The sequence below is a fragment of the Anopheles marshallii genome, chromosome 3 (genome assembly GCF_943734725.1).
Source record: "Anopheles marshallii chromosome 3, idAnoMarsDA_429_01, whole genome shotgun sequence".
Lineage (NCBI taxonomy): Eukaryota > Metazoa > Arthropoda > Insecta > Diptera > Culicidae > Anopheles > Anopheles marshallii.
Genome location: NC_071327.1, coordinates 27,760,029 through 27,777,096, shown reverse-complemented (window position 1 = coordinate 27,777,096; position 17,068 = coordinate 27,760,029). Strand labels below are relative to the sequence as shown.

General features: G+C 42.4%; 1 protein-coding gene across 1 annotated transcript; it reads right to left on the bottom strand.

Annotated features, from left to right (window-relative positions):
* Positions 1-5,145: 5,145 nt before the first annotated feature.
* Positions 5,146-11,158, bottom strand: LOC128712439 (paxillin-like). Its single transcript, XM_053807331.1, has 7 exons — positions 11,107-11,158; positions 10,753-10,901; positions 9,219-9,435; positions 9,019-9,151; positions 8,816-8,919; positions 8,156-8,247; positions 5,146-5,229 (listed from the first exon to the last, which is right to left on the bottom strand). The coding sequence occupies exons 1-7, from the start codon at positions 11,156-11,158 to the stop codon at positions 5,146-5,148; spliced, it is 831 nt and encodes a 276-aa protein (XP_053663306.1).
* Between the last annotated feature and the right edge of the window lie 5,910 nt (positions 11,159-17,068).

Below are 17,068 nucleotides of genomic sequence, written 5' to 3'. Positions count from 1 at the left end.
AATTATAATCTTCTAAGCTGTTTCATTAGTGGGCGGAACAGAAGTTAATGGTTCTATTTAGCACTTGAACTATATTTCGCTGGGGTCGTTTATTTGTTGTAGTTGATGAGCGGCCCCAAGACCTTACGCTTACGTCAGCAGCTCTGGTGCTCTGGTGCTGGTGCTCTGGTGGAGGCAGGGATATGAAGTGCAATTCAATACCCTTTACCGGTTATCATACACTAAGCGTGCAGGTGATAATATCAAGCCCGCGTCCGATAGAGTTCGCCGCAAGTTCACATCGACACACTTGTTGTTTGTAGAACGTGGTTGGCTCATGTGAAAGCAATTTAAATGATAAGCCCGTGTGTAGATGATGCTGCTTTGGTTTGTCCGTCTTGTTGCTGATTACTGTTTGCGTTAGTCAATAGGTCCATCAATGTGCAGTGGGCCTGGTACAAGGGGCAAAGAACCACCAGCGTATGGAAACCATAACAAAAATGATTTAACAACACAACGCTTTATTTAGAACGGTGCTGACGAAGGTGTCCTATTTTTAAAATCCAACGCTCAAAAATCGAAACCCCGCAAACCGAAATCCTTCGGTAAATTGTCACATTTAGTGCGTGGTGGTGGTCATCTTTGGAGGGAGGTTTCCGTTCTTTTTTCTTTATTGGAAGTTGAGATCTGATTCGATCTATCGTTAATAACAACGTCACGGGACTAGTTCTTTTAATGGCATTTTGATTAATATATGTGTAATGTTTAATTGATTTTTGTACTTTTATTTATGTAGCAATCTTTTTTTTTCTATGTTTCCTATGTTATTTCATTATTTAATTTTCATAATATTTTTATTTCATTATTTAATTTTCTATGTTAATTTCCTCTTTTGAAGGGTGTATTTATCTTTTAATGATTTTTTAGGTGTCTTTGTTAATTTTCGCAACAACAAAAAACAATCCAAAATAAAAAATACAAAAGTGACATTTTTGCCTCGTTTTTCCAACCTTTCAGCCAAGATATCTTTTGCACTCAGATCGACACGGTTCGGGTTTGCCCCTGGGTAGCAGGAAAAAAAAATAATGGTAACGCGCCGTGTGCAGCAACCGCTCCAACGGCGATCCGAAACGTGTGCTCTAGCGCGCGCCGAAAACAAACCGCCCGCCGTGTATTTGTGTGTGACGCGGTGCGCTACTACTACGCAACGCGTGCCTCTGTCTCACTCTGTCTCACATGGCGGAAAATACACTACTCAGCTCAGTACTTTTGCACCGTACTAAGGTTTGGGTGTATAACATCGAGTAAACGAGAAGCGAGAACCGGAGCAGCAGAACGAAACGCTCATTCATCAGCGAATTGAGACGATTCGGGTTCGAATTCGGAATGCTTTTATGATGGGGAATGTTTGGCGTGCTATTATTGCTTAAAATTGAAAAACAGACATCCGATTTGCACGGTTGGAATTTATTGGAATTAGTTCCAATAGAATCCTTTCGAACAAAATGGCGGCTAGTCACAGGTGCACCGTTTGAATTTGTCGGAAATATAAGTTCGGGAAATCATGTCTAACGCTTCACACAGCGTTAAGAGTCCGGTGAAATTGTAACTTAATCCAGATGTCCAGATGATCAAGTTGTACTTTAATGATATGTCATTAATCGTACTATTTCTCACTTTAACTAGCTCATCAGTAAGTAGATCCAGTAGAAGCAAAGGCTCAATTTGTCTATCTTCTCTTAAGCTATAAAAAAACAGACATAGGATTAAGTCCATAATTGCGTCGTCTAGAGGTTGATGCTCTACAAAAAAAAATATCTGATGATCGATTTCGTACCATCCATCAATAGAATTGCGCGAGAGGAGCGTTGGCGTTGAAGCAGACCAGATCAACCATGTGCTTTTATGGCGTTCGTATAATTTGGGAACCATTCGTCTAGTCTAGACGAGTTGTGGAGTAGTCCCGGTGGCACATACCAGTCGCCCAAAAATGATTGATGTCAGACGAGGGTCCTCATGTGCGGTGCAAAGTTGTGGCATCGACGCTAAATCCAATCCTATTGACCCATTCAGCCATGTTAGGATCTCGTGGGTGGTTCGCTCAAGCGGTTATGGTCATTGCGATCAACATAATAATTTGGATGAGAAACAATAAAAAAAAACACTTGGCACATGCTAATGTTTAACAAACGCCTCTCTCTTTTTAATCCAATATTTGACACTTTTCGCAGCACAATTTATCCGTTTTATGATGTTTCTTATTAAACATGTATTGTAACATGTAAACAGGTAAACAACACACTTCTTGCCAAACTATTTATCTTTACTTTAAGCAACACACCCTTTCTTCTAATTGTTCGAAACAAACAAGCGAAACCTACTGAGCGAAATACAGTGCTGATGAGTCATTCAACACACAAACACGCACAAGCGGGTTCCATCTATAAATTGTGTCATATAAAACCCATTACAAACGTATCGTATGACGGATGCTCTCTATCGCGCTGTGTCTCTGGGTGGTATTTGCATTCACGCGAGACGCCACGGGCGTGGTTGGTCAGGTTTTCGATGCGCAAAATATAGTAATTTACAGTGCACTTGCACCTTTACGCACATTGCGGAACCCTTGCGTGTCACCGTGCGGATCTCTAACACGTGTGTGAAGTGGAAATTTACAAATAGAAACTATGGTGTGTCGTTAATAAAAAAATGGTGTTCTTCATTAAAAAAAATATAACTAAAAATGTATGACAAAAATTGAATAAATTTTAATGCATTTTTGCAACATTGCTCATACAAGAAATATTTTTTGGCCTTCATTAGGTCTCTCTGATCGCAGTCAATACCCGAGTTACGCTGTTCTCGACGTACGCGGATTTTTAATATTTAACATTTCACGGGGTTTTTTAGGCAGAATTCAATTTTTAAATGATAAGTTTTTAAAAATACGTTACATTTCTTAATTATAAAAAATAACTTTCATAATATTTTACTGTAATTCTTGAAATATCAATTTTGAATGGGCTTCGTAATGTGGAAATAAGTATTGGATCCCTTAATACAACTTACAAACAATGTTGTAGAAGAAACTCGAGATACGAGGATTTCTCTAGAACACATTAACCGCGTATCTCGGGTATCGACTGTATTCAATAGCAACTTTCTGATCGGCGGAGATCGTAGATTTGACATGGTAGAAGTAAGAGCAAAATTTAAATTTTCCCCTAAATTAAATTAATGAATTAATTTTTTAAATTTCCTGTCATCGTATGTATTATCGTACGATTTTATTAATTTGATGAAAAATGACAAATTGACAGCCTTTTTTTCAAAAAAAAAAAACATAAATTCAGGATCGAAAATGAACATAAAAAAATGCACCGAAGAATGATTTTAAGAATAATAGAAAAACAAACCGCTACGTACGATGATAGGAAGAAATGTGTAGAATTTGAAGATCAATTACTTTAAATTGCAATTAGGAGTATAAATAAATCCTTTTTTTAATCGTTTTATTTTTCCTCAAGGGTTAGAAGGGGGGATCCGCAGACCGACAAAACCCATCCGCCATTGGACTAACCGCAGTTTTGACCCTGTCACAATGAGACAACGTGCCGCCACACAGCACCGGCCCACTCGAAAAACGTCTCCGCTAATCAAGCGGAGACGATGCGCAAAATGATACGCTCCTCGGTGCGGCTCCGTATCATCGTCATCATCATCACCATCATGATTGCATTCATTTATCGATTCGCACTAGAGCTTGTTCCGCACGGGCACGTATTCGCTAAAAACTCTTGTTTACGAAGGTACTTAGTGGCCCTTTTTCGTCTTACAAGCGCGCCATCGTTTCAGGGTCGTCCAGGCACGGTTAGCCACAGCGGGCAGTAACAAATCGATCACCAACAGTGTTGCAAGCGCTCGCATTTATCCGGGTTAGCAAAGGCGCAGGTAGCGGGTTTAATCGATTGCACAATCGCCCTTCACAAGGGAAAAAAGGATAAACGCACACGTCCGTGATTCCTGTGTGGTTCCTTAAACGGGTTGACCATCCGAGCCGAAAAAGGGGGTTGCCACCCATCGGATTGCATGCCAAACAACAATTGTTTCCGACCCGCACCAATGGTACGATCACGATTCGCACTTTCTTTGGGGAGGGTGGTATTATTTGCACTGGATTGCCACGTGCTCGGACGCATTGTAACGTACCGCGGGTCGTAAAGAACAATACCAACTTACAATGCCAACTGAAGTGTGCATGACATCATGCAACGTTGAGGAAACGAACAGTAGGTCTCACACAAATGCAGTACGGGTGAATAACGAAACCGTTCTACACCTTTAAACATTAGAATATCTCGCATTCGCTTGCGATCGTTTGAAGCATTTCTGCCCACTGGTGTATGTGTGTCTTAATACCAACGAACCGACCCGCTTTGTGGCGAATCATTTCACATTTCAACAAGGCGTCACCTGCGGACTTTACGGTTGGTTTTCGAAATTGAAAGAAGCCAGAACTAGTTTATGCGCGTGACACTACCCGTGCTATGGCCAACTGTTTAACTTTCGCGACTCTTTCGAGAGATTGTTGACATATTTAATTTAATAGCCGCAATAATTAGCGGCGTGCTGCGCAGCTAGTGAGGTGGTAGTAGCGTAAATTAGTTTGAGACATTGTTGAAAGATTTTCAACAGTGTGGAGGGAAAATAGTTCAAAAAATGTCCTGAATTCTAATAAAAAATAATTAATTAAATTAAGCAAAAACATAATTAATTTGAAGAGGTAAATTCAAATTCAAACGTTTTTAAACTACAAGACTACTACAGATGTATAGTTTTAGGGACAAGTTTCATTTAGGATTTCCCCCAAGCACAGCTTCATCCCGTCAACTATAATGATGGCATGGTTAATAAAATTAATATTACAACCACGTGAATTAGACCACAGCGAAATGACGGCGCGAGTCTGCCGGTTGCGTTTGCACATTTGGCTCCTGCTAATTAATGTGTGGAGTGGTACCGCTTTCGTTGCGAGACTTGGGACCGAGAAGAAAGACACATAAAACACCGCCAAACAACGGCCATAATAAATGAGTATCTAAACGACGACAGCACACAACGGCGGATTCATTCCTTTGCTTGTCTCTGGGTGACTAGGCCAACGTTTTAAACCCGGTAGCCGACGCTCCGTAGCACACTGGCTGCCGGAGAGTTGTGCTCCGCCGCTGCTTTAACAGACAGATTTACAAACTACAAATGATATATCGGACCCATTTCAATTGATGTCTATTAAGATGTCCACACGCAAGTTCGAGGTTGTGCGAGGTTCGTTCTTCGTGCCGGTTCCGGTTTTCAGTCAAGGTTTCTGCATTAATTCAATGATTTTTCATCTCTCAACCAAATGCTGTCGTCTGTCATTTGGGCCGCATAGCTTCTAGCGCTCTTGATCCGGATGTTTATTATAGTTTCAAAAAATCCTTAGCATACTGTAAGAATTTGTGTACTTTTAATGTTTTTTCATCATTTTTGCTTCGTTCAATCATCAGTATGATTGAAAACTGATCACAGAAAACGTGCTTACTCACACCACAAAATTAGATGCAGTGTTTGCACGCTTGCTGATGCAATTCAGCTCAAGTACAAATGGTTTATAAAAGCAACGAAAGAAAAAAACCGTGGCGAAATTATTTCCCTCCTGCCATGAAAATGTACGGTGGGTCGTTGCTTGGAAAATGGGAAATCTGTTCGGCTGGGCCCTAAGCGGAACTGCTTTACACCGTGGGAATGATTTATTTACATTCGATAGTAGTATGAAAATATGTTTTCGTTTGCATTTCGTTCGCACGGAAATGACCAACCCAACAAGAGAGGGTTGTAGAAAAGTAAAAAATACAAAATTGGAAGAAAGAAAGAGACAACGGGAACAGCACCGAAGGATATATTTTAAGACTAGTGATGTGAAATGGCAGACCAGAAGGAATTTATGGAAAATTACGTGAATTGCAAAAGGACAAACCCAAATGTACGTAAATTCACCGAGCTTAAGGGAATTGGAACTGTGTGCAATAATGTGAAAACATTATTTAATACGAATATACTATCGCTGGCCAAGGGTACAATATATTACATATTTGAGAATAAGCTCAAAAGATGGAGAGATTAAGGTCAAAGACGTTGCAATCGCCTTGAAGATTAGTATTGTTTGTGTTTACAATCTGCATCAGCTTAAGTAAGAAAATTATGGCGATTGCGTTTACAAAACTGAATTATTTACTTTACAAAGATGTTTCTTTGTGAACATGAGATATTTTTTTTACATTTTCCAAATTTATTATTAATGTTTTGTGAAATAAATTCCAATGTATCAGCAACGAAACACTGTGATCATCCTTCATCGTCGCTCGTGTTAGCCGACTGTCAAACAAAAGTCGTTCTAAACGAACGATAAAATGTTTCGTGAAACAGATCATTATAAACAAACCTCTGCAAGTCGATCGTTGCACGCTTCATTCACTACGAAAAGTGTGCAGAATGCTTATTTGCCCATTTTATCGAAACCGACAACTACTCTGACAACACCTTCACCATCGCCGACATTTAGTGCAATCATTAACGTCAAGTTAGCAACGGTCTGTGATCGTGATAAATTTCGCCTCACAAACAGATGTGGCTAACAAAACACTACTTGGCAGTGGATTTGTCGTTTTGCATTTGGAAGAAACCACACACACATACACACAGTAAGGAAACCCATCGCTCCCATCGTTCCTTCTGATCCTCCGATCGATCGTGACCTTCTTCACGAGCACCCTATTCTACCATTCATGGTCGGGGTTTATTCTTCCCATGCGCCTTGTGGTGGGGAACAAGGAACCACAGGGCAGCGCCAACGTAAATAAATCGAAAATAATTATGACCGCACATCATCCGGCGCACTAAACGACAACGGGTAAACCTTCAACGGGAGGTTGCGTTTTCGCAAAATAAAGTCTTTCGAGACTCCTGGCTCGAACCGGTCACGGTTCCGTATAACGAACGTTTAATGCTTCATGTGAGGAACAGAAAACACGTTAAAATTAGAAACAATAATTTATCGCTAATGCAACAGTTATATTTGAAATGGTCGTCGAGTATGCCAACAGAATCCATTTCATGTCCAAAACCGCCTGCTCGAAACATCATTGTGAGGCGTATCTAATTAAAATCATGAGAAATTAGAAAAGAGTACATGAAACACCTACGAGCATCAAAGAAAAACGTTAGTTTGAAGGTATAGTAAGAAGTAACAGATTGTCGAGTGGGTCAATTGCAGCTAACTCTTTAATTACAGTATGCCGAATCAATCACGGTATCTCCAAATGCTACGTTGGAATGAATACCATTCAAAAGCGCTGATTGGATGTACGCTGATGTACCGAACCATTGCAAGATTAAGTGGTTGAGCGCTTTGGCAGCAGGCCCTAACCATCGAACTGTTTTACGAACAGGGACACCATCACAAAATGATGTCAAATATCAAACGTCAAGTACAACTGCCAAAGGGCGGTTTTATTTACTGAAAATTTGTTCGTGCACTAACCCTGCACACTTCCGTTCCGGTAACCGGAGGGCCGTAACAGTTTTGCTAATGAACCGAGGCACAGATTAACAGGTGAAATTTGCGATTGGAATTTCCGTCCCACCTTGGCGAATGTAACGAATTCATAGAACTGAAACCGTCGACAGGCAACTGTCATAAAACTGTCACTACATGGAGGCGCATGGTGTTTTAGCACACCCGCCCACTGAACTTGACCCTGGGTCCAAAGTGTGCGCCTTTGTAAATCTACCTGAATGCCAAGATGGAACGCGACTCATTCAACTATAAACCCTCGAAAGATATTCGCCACGTATTCGGGTGCAACTGTGTGTTCAACAAGAAAACACCCACAAAAGACACCACACTTCCAATTGGTATAATTAATCATAACATGATGAAAAACTGCCTCCCACTTTCGGCTTGATAGAACATGGCAATGCAATAAGGGGCAAAACCATCCACCCGGTATATGCCTCCCGAATGGCTTTTGAATGTGTGCAATTTTTTTTTCTGCTTGAACTACTTTACAAATATGACCCGCGAGGCGGGAGAGGAGGCAAAGAAAATTAAACATAAACAAAGCGCAACACAATTTACCTTGAAATCCGACAGTGACGCCATCAAATCATCCAATTCCTTCGTGGCCGACGAAGTGTGCGATTCGTTCTGGGCCAGCTGTTGTTGGTACACTGAACGAGAGAGAAAAAACAAAACGACAAAAAATAGAGAGAAATTAAATTCATTGGCGGCGACAATTTGCACGAAAGCGTGTATCGTGCTGTGAGCATTGCATACATTGCAGGCGTTTTCAAATGTTTCGTTAAGTTACGTTGTGTGTGAGCGATGCAATTTTACAAACGTAATACAGTGTAAGTGAAACGAATGAATATGCATTCTAACAAAACGAAAGATAATATTTTTGCATTCGTCCACACTACCATAACCTATATATGTAAATAATTCAAGTATTAGAAGAAAACTGGGAAGTTCTTTTCGTCTAACAATTAATTTTCGAGTGTGAAATGTTCTGGATTATTTTTAATAACCAATTTTAGCTTTACCTTCATAGGATATACATTTATCAGTGAAATCTAACGGATCTTGTCACAGTTATTCTTTTTAGTTATTTTATCTCTCTATCTGAAATTTAACTAAACTAAATCAATTGGCATTAGATATGTTTAAGAAATTGCTAATTGAGGTGACAACTTTCTTAATTAAAAAAAATATTAATTTTTGTTAACCAATTGTACTTACACTGATTTTGATACTGAGCACTTGGAGTACCGGTAAGTTTTTCTGTGGTCGTTTCACGAACCGTTATCGTGACTTGCCGACCCGGTTGGTTTGCATTTTGATTCCTAGAATGACAGGTAAAATGTAGAACCGTTCCGGTTAGACCCTGAATGTGCGGTAATGCTCTAAACCCAGACGACATGCGTCACATCCAATTCACTCACCCGTGGGGAACCGCATAGATCGGGTTTGAGTGCGCATTGCTCAGCTCCTCCAGCAAGCTGTCTACCGATGGTCGCTTAATGCTATCATTAATGGCATACGGAGATGGACTAGTGACGATGGCGTTGTTGGGTTCTGCAATTAGAAACAATCAATTAGTGGTCGAGTAAGGAACGAAAAAGCGGACAGCTGAGTGGCTTACGTTTTTCGACGACATTGCCGTATCGAGCGCTGCTCAAATCTTGCAGCAGTGAGTCCAGTTCGGAAAGGTTGCCGGAAGCGGAGGTTTGCAACTTCTGCGGTGTGCTTGATCGTGGCAAGGAGTTGTGCGGTGTCGTCGACCTAGGTAGCGAACCATTGTAACCGTTTGTGGCCCGCGTTTCATTCACCGTTTTTGATGATGTGTTTTGATATGTTTGCTGCAAATTATAAAATAAGAAAGGATCACATTATTGAATGGGACTTCGTTTGATAGACACATCTCATCCTAAAACTACGGTGCGAAAGATAAAATCAATTAATTTAGCGGTTTCTTCAAAGCGAAGGGGACGCCATTGGAACACATCCAAGCTGTCCCGCGTCATTCGGTGACAGATTTATTCACCACAGCTAATCCATCGTACGTACACGAAACTTGCAAATGTCTGTCATCCATTTCCTATCTTTTTTCGTTTCTTTTGCGCTTGTTTCAACGAAATGCGTTCACTGTGAGCCAAACATACAAATATTGGCAAGTGTCTTTGGTGTTAAGGCACGTGTGCACGTCTAGACGGAACGTTCTACTTCGCTAATTATCTCAGTTACTGAGAAGGCAACCGGGGTGATTCACGCAACTACAAGTAACACCGTTTCATGGAAGTTTTCATTGCTTGTAATTTATCACTTATCTTCAAGCGGTTTATCAACCGAGCTGCGGACACCCGCATTGTACTATTTGGCGTTTAAATATTTTCATAAACCAGCAACAATGTTTTAAATTACTAGTGCAAACATACAGTTTATTGAACCGAAAATCGATTCTTCTAGTTATTACTGCAAAATTTAGACTCAGCTGTAGAAATTAATTGTCAAGTCGTTAAATACCAAGTAGCCAATTAACCACGCATCTTTATGAAAAACGAAAATTATTCCGCAAATTCACTGTCCACCACTGCCTTTTACACCACGCGCGATGGTTTGTCCATGTGTGTAACGGTTTTTTGCATTTTTCCTACTTCCAATCGACCACTATTGCTGACTCGATGTAAGTCCGGCACCAGGAGCGCACGTTTCGAAGAGACCGAACAGCACCAAGCTGTACACACATCCATTCATGCACGTTGCACCACGCATACTTTCTGTTGCAATTGACTCACACACGAGTGGACTGAGCGGCCTGCGGGAGAAAGAGACCGGCCGAATGTGACTGAGCGAGTCGCAGAGGGCGTTCGCCATAAGAAAACATTTGCTGTAACTGCACCGAGCCGAAGTCGGTGTGCAAGTGGGGACTGGATGCGGGATCTCCTCTTTCGTCATGCGCGCGCATTCGAGAATTGCATCGTTTGCAGTGTTTGTTTGTCGCGAACATGCACTTGGGCACCACACGTTCAACAAAGTGAGCACCAAACGTCGCCTGACGCCGATTAACGGGAGCATCACACTCAATGAACCACCGCCAACCTTAAAGGTTTTGGCTTTTTTTGTTTTTTTGCTTATGACGCTTATCGCCCCCCGATCGGGCTGCCGCTTCCACCTACCGGAATGGGACTGGTCTGTTGCTTGTTCCGGACCCCATTCAGACTACCATATCCGGGAACAGATGAACCACCTCCACCACCACCACCACCGCCATGCTGCTGCTGATTGTGGCCGGGAACCGTGTTCTGAAGGTCGGCAAGTAGTGCGTCTGGAAGATGCGAAGAAAAGAAAGGGTATTAGAAAAAAGAAAGATGGAATGAATAATGCAAAAAGTAAAACTGGAGCATTTGAAAGCAGTGTCAACATTCAGTCACACGGGTGTGTGTTTTTTTTTGTTCCTCCCGACCGGATCAATCGGATCTACACCATGCCACCCCGTATAGACACACTTTTCCCCTTTCTCCAAGACATACCGAGAAAATCTTGACAGTTTTCCTCCACACTTTCGTACGTTATTTCTTCCATCTTTGGATCACGCATCGGTGTGCGATTAGGACACCCGGTGGCGGCAGTGGTTCGGTAAAGTGACACGTTTTGCTGATGAGTAAGCGAAAACTTCAATACACTGGGCTCTGGGCTCTGGGCTCTGGGACAGCGCACCGGCTTTCACTGCGACCAGCTACAAGACAAGTGGCCGGAATGCGTTTGTTTAAGAATTCCAGGCTCCCCCGGTGACGACCGTAGCTCAACTGGCGCATCGCGAAACCTTCACAAGCAGCGCACACAGAACGCGATCTTCCCGTTCGTGGTTGTCTCGGTATTTTTTTCTGCCTCCTTTTAGAAACACCCTGGAGAGAGAACGACGACGCTATATGGTTGTCTCCTCCCAACACAACACAATCAACATAGATACGGGGAGTTGTACAATCGGTCCGATTACTACTACTGTGTGTTGGGGGTGCTTGGTAGGGTCGGTTTCTTTTCCCCTTTTTTTACTCCGAGACGAACGATAAACCGCAAAACGGAAGATGACCCAACCAACCGAGCGCTGATGACGAACTTTTGCGGAATGTCTCCAAAGAACGCACGCGGGGTGGCTGGTGGTTCGTTTTTTTTTTGCACGTGGAAGAAGGTTTTTGTTAATGAAACTGTATGTTACGGGCGTCGTTTCCATAACGTTGGTTCGTGTTAGTAAGCACAACCGTTTCAATGTTGCTGCTGTTGAGTGAGTTAAGTTCTTATTTTTTGTTATTCTCGAATTTCCTTCGTGGCGGAGTGTGAAGGGCGCTCTACGCTAGACGATAAGATACTGTGCGCACCGATAAAGTGTTGACACGTTTGTTTTTATTGACATATTAGCACCTGATTGGGTTGAACAAAAAAAAAAAGATCTCCAAGGTAGTACAAGAAATCAATTTTTGAAATATTTGAATTGATTTAGTGTTGTGAACTACTGATTTGTAGAAAACTTTTTTTTTAATAAATTGGGTACAAATGTAAGTTTTTACATAACGATGCGCATGTGGCACATAATGGGATATGAATTGTTTGGGCATTTGTTTATGTCCAGATGTATTGCATCATTCTTCTATAATATTTCTATTCTATAAAGAAACTCCAGTCTAAGTCAATCAATCTGAATGAATAATCCAGGAAAATTAATTGGCAGAATTTAGCATAACCCATCCCAGTGATCGAGACAATGATGACATCAGAAGGTTATCATTTATTACGAATTTCTTCCGACCGATCAAACCGTTACTGAGCAATGCGGATGCGGAACACTCATAAAGCAATACGATCCTGTTTAATAAATCAAATAAAAAATTAGTTCGATTCGTTTTAGAGCTCCAACGGAATTTGTAATTCTACCGCAAACTTGGAGATAGTAATTTTTTTAAATAATTTTAGATAGAGTTATTTTTGATAAATAATTCATGGAACTATCTAAAAAAATTAATACCGTTTACAATTGTTTTTGTGCTTTTTGGTCAAATAACGCTCGAAACTTATTTGTACACCTAATAGGAAACACAAATTTTGCAAAGCATCCGAATATTTCAGGTTAATTACAGACCTAGAAGAACAGACCCAATTGAAGAAAGACGATAAAGATTGAAGAAAACGACACATTATTAACACTCCAATTGTATCGTTTAAGGAAAAATTTGCACACTACTGCGTCAACGATGCACTTTGATTGCAAAACCCTCAATTGGTGGTTGCACATTAGTAAATGAGCTCAGCAACGTGCGTCCCTGCGCGCTATAAATATCAAAACCCGATCGACAGAGAGTGCAATTTAAAACCCATCACGACCCAGTTACGGGATGCCATCAGATCAATTTGATACGCATACGGAGGTGGGCTCGAGCAGATGCAAAAATATTGATTCCCCGATGGCCTTGCTGAGGGGGGGTCGATGCTGGAGTACGCGGCAACGCTGCACTCGCCCGGGTCACTTGTGGCAAAGTGCGCCGGAAAAGTGGAGCAAGTCACGAAACCGTTGATGCGTTGCACACATTTGGTTGGTGTGTGTGTGTTTTTTTATCGATGGTGTAGAATGGAAAAGCGCAGGTGAGAGATATCTTTACTGTTATTAGGGCAAGACATTTCTTCATAGCAGGACATCATTTAATTTCCGAATGGACAAAAACTATAAATAACACTTTCAAAATGGTTCCGTTTGGTTTCGCCGTGCCGCCGCCACCCACGGGTGTTGCATACTGCAGCGAAGAAGCGCACAAATTGGGCAATCGTCTTAAAGGTATACACGCGTAAGTCACACTCACCCAAATAATCTTCGAAACCTTCCGACCGACCTGCGACGATTCCCTTCGTTGGGGTGTTGCGAGACATTTTAGACGCCATGCTGTGTTGCACACTAAGCCGCGTGTTGGAAGTGTCTGATAAAGTTTGTCTTCGCAGGATTTAGAAGTTTAACGTCCAATCGTTTCACTGTTTTTAATTTACTTTTGTTTGTAATGTCCACAACTGGATCTTCACTATCGGCATTGCTGTATTACGGATTCTATTTAATAATTCACAATCTTGGTCCGAACAGTAGCTTATTCGTCGTTTTCAACGTGATCGTGAGTTAACGAGAAGATTAACTAACCAATGACAATAACAACCGCACCCGAACAACTCCAAGCGGAGCTCTTCGTTGGTTGAATTTCATTATTGATCGCGCCGTTTTTATGACACCATGAGGTCTCTCGCGGTCACCGCCATAATTACATTGCACATCTCTCGAATGCAAGCGCAAAAAGAAACTAAAATGACATCCCGCAACGTGAAAAGGCGCGAGCAACAGTATTGGTGAAGTCGTAATTTAAACTTCCATACAAAAAAACATGCGCGATTTTTAGCGTTCTCAGCCACTTTCAGACCACAATTGATTGGGGTGATGGTGGAACATTCGGCGACAACAACATGGAGTTCTCGAATATTGGCAGCACGGAGAAAATATTGAGTATTGAATTTAAATGTTCTAAAATTTGCCGCTAGTGAAATCGCACAAACCCTAAGCAGATCGTTATGCAGAAAACTGAGTACGCGTGCTGCGGAAATTACTTCCAATCGGTGTGTACCTTAACACACCTTGGCGCGGACTTTATTTTTAGATCCAAAAGACGGGAAAAAAACCCACGCCGATTGGGATGGAAATTGAAACAAAGAAAAAGTGCACCAAGCAAACAAGCACCATGCGATCTTTGAACAGGGAAGATCGACGAATTATGCAAATGGAAACAATGTTGTGATTCTTCGCTTCTTCGTCTTACGATCGTCATAATTATCGTCTATCTGTGTGTATCAATTACCGCAATATTGAGTAACCCCTGGGAAGCAGGGTGCAGAATGCTCATAACAAAGTTAACTTCCTTCTTATTCAGCTGGCCAACTTTTCACCATTTCCATGAGCTAGCTCAAAAATTCGTTGGCTCAAAAATAGCTCCAACTCACTGTGACTCACAATGGGTCGTGCGCAGTCGGGACAAATTTTCCATTTCCCTGCCCACCAACATAGTGAACGCTGCTGATCGGAAACATCTTTCGCCCAAACCGATTATTCCACCGTGTTGTGCCCTCCTCCGTACGGGGCGATTTCTCGAGCACGCGACGAACGAGACCAAGGTCAAGACCTGCGCTACACCTCGCGCGCTTTGCGCCACTGAGCAATGTTTATGCGGAGGAACGCATCATGCTCAGTGCTGCCTCGTACTATACACGGCACACGCACGGCCCGCGATCGGTAGACGAAATGTTCGTGCGAAAAATTGCGCGTTCGTGATCGAATGAATACGGGTGAACGCGGGGTTCACGCGAGCGTAAACATAAACAAATCCTTCTAGGACGCACCAGCACTAAAGACATCGTCGCGGAGGAACACATTCAGATGGGAAACATCCCTAGAACGCATATAGGCAGTGATCTTCCCCAGCACATTTGACCTCATGGCACTGTTTGCGTGACCCACACATAAGCAGCAAGGCAGCACACGCATGCCCAAAACCGTCGGCAGCTAAACAGGGATTTGTCAGATAAGAAGGTGCACCATATTGTTTTCTACGGTTGATCGTCCACGGTACCACGCATCATTGAACACATCACAGAATAAGCTACTTTTCGATAGGGAATAATATATTTTTACGACTTCAAGAAAAAAACAAAGCAACGAACGAGCTGCGAGTTCTATTTTCTACGGAGAAACCAAACCGTCCTATCTTTACTTCTCATGGTGTTCACTTATTGCTTGTTTGTGTGTGCATATTCACACCGGCGCTCTCACGACCATGATCTTATTATCGTTATTTTCAACTAAAAATATTTGCCCACAAACTGAAACCGAAAACTGTTGATGCTCTTCTCTGTGTGATTTTGAGCCTTCTCGCCACAAGAACCCGTTTCGAGCCAAATCTCACCGCACGATTCGTATGAGGAAAAACACACGTTTGAGTGTAACGTTCGTGAAAAAATACTCCTGCGAGACGTGGCGCGGCCGTTACACTACACACTGCTGGGTAAATCGTTTAAAACCTGCACATGCTGTCTACTGCCAAACTACTACTTAACCATTATCAACACAACAACACATTGCGCGACCATGAGCGGTTGATTTTCAAAACTATCACAGGCTTTTATCCAGATGAAACTGACTATCTCGCTTTTGATATAGTGACACAGCGGCACACTTTGTAAACCTGTTTTGTTATCTTTGGGATTTGATAGCACTGCTTTATCTTTGAGCACTCTTCCATTTGTGTGGTTCAATACTCGCACACACGACCGAGTTCGTGAAGCACTAAGTTAAAGGCTTTTCACCAACATTAACACGGTCTACTAACAGAAATGCCTAATAGTAGAAGGTAACCTATACGTCACACCGAGTTGCAAATAATGATCTTTAACTATGCGCACAAACGTTCGCCACGCAACAATCGAAACCTGCGGTGATCGAAATAGCGAGAGCCTTCACTGCTACCGACCGATCGCCAAACGGTTTGCACTGATACTACATTAGCATCGTGCAGGTTGTTGGCGGCTTCTCGGCGGCTCGCGCTCATCACTGACCCACACAGACACTCGCCCGAGTAGATGGGAGCGAGAGCAGATTTTGCAGCATCAGGCCAGATTAGACACATTTCGCTGTGCGCGTTGGGAGAGTGATGTGACGCGGCACGAGTGACACATCAAGTGCGTACGATCGGATGCACTATAGACGTCACCGATCGACGCTCCGGTTGAAGTCGGCTGAAGGTGCGGATATTCAGACAGAGGTTACAACCAGCCGTCTATCGGCGATATGTCACAAAATCACGCTTGTTTTAATGTCTGCACACTGTCACATCAACATCTAAACAGTTTAATAGCCTTCCCTCTGGTGACGACATCGTGCCGTGCCAGATTTAGCTAGCCAGCACGGTTTTATGCTGTTTATCCGCTTCTCGTGTAGAACTTGCGTGTGTACATATTTTACCTTGGAAGGTGGCGCAACACAAAGGCGTCCACACCCCAAAACCCCAAACCATCGAATCGCACAAACACCGGCTAATTCGGACCGTATTTCACGCGAGAAGCTGCCAGGGGTTTATGGGATCTGCTCTCGGGTTGGAATCTCTAGCGTGTGATTTCTCTCGCAGCTTCTTATTTCAAAGAAGAGACCCAACAAACAAATCTCCAATATCTCTTGTTCGCTTTGGGTATATCTGCAAGAGATGCTCCGTCAGCCGGGGGATTTACGCGAAGCGATATCGAGAAAACAGATCGGCTAAAAGTCAACGCAAAGAGCATCAAACGAGGTGGACATCACCATCACCTGAACGACATGCCGGATATTCCTTAGATGGATGTCGATAACGAAAGCTGGCCAAAGATCGTTGTCCGGTTGAAGCAACAGCAATAAGGGCCCAGCTTACAAACCAAGATTTGTTG

Excerpts from the sequence above, each read along its gene's own strand:
- LOC128712439 (XM_053807331.1), bottom strand. The coding sequence starts at position 11,158 with ATGGAAGAAATAACGTACGAAAGTGTGGAGGAAAACTGTCAAGATTTT. Across the intron at positions 9,436-10,752 it reads AACAGACCAGTCCCATTCCG|CAAACATATCAAAACACATC; the intron begins GTAGGTGGAAGC and ends TATAATTTGCAG. Across the intron at positions 8,248-8,815 it reads TGCTCAGTATCAAAATCAGT|TGTACCAACAACAGCTGGCC; the intron begins GTAAGTACAATT and ends TCTCTCGTTCAG.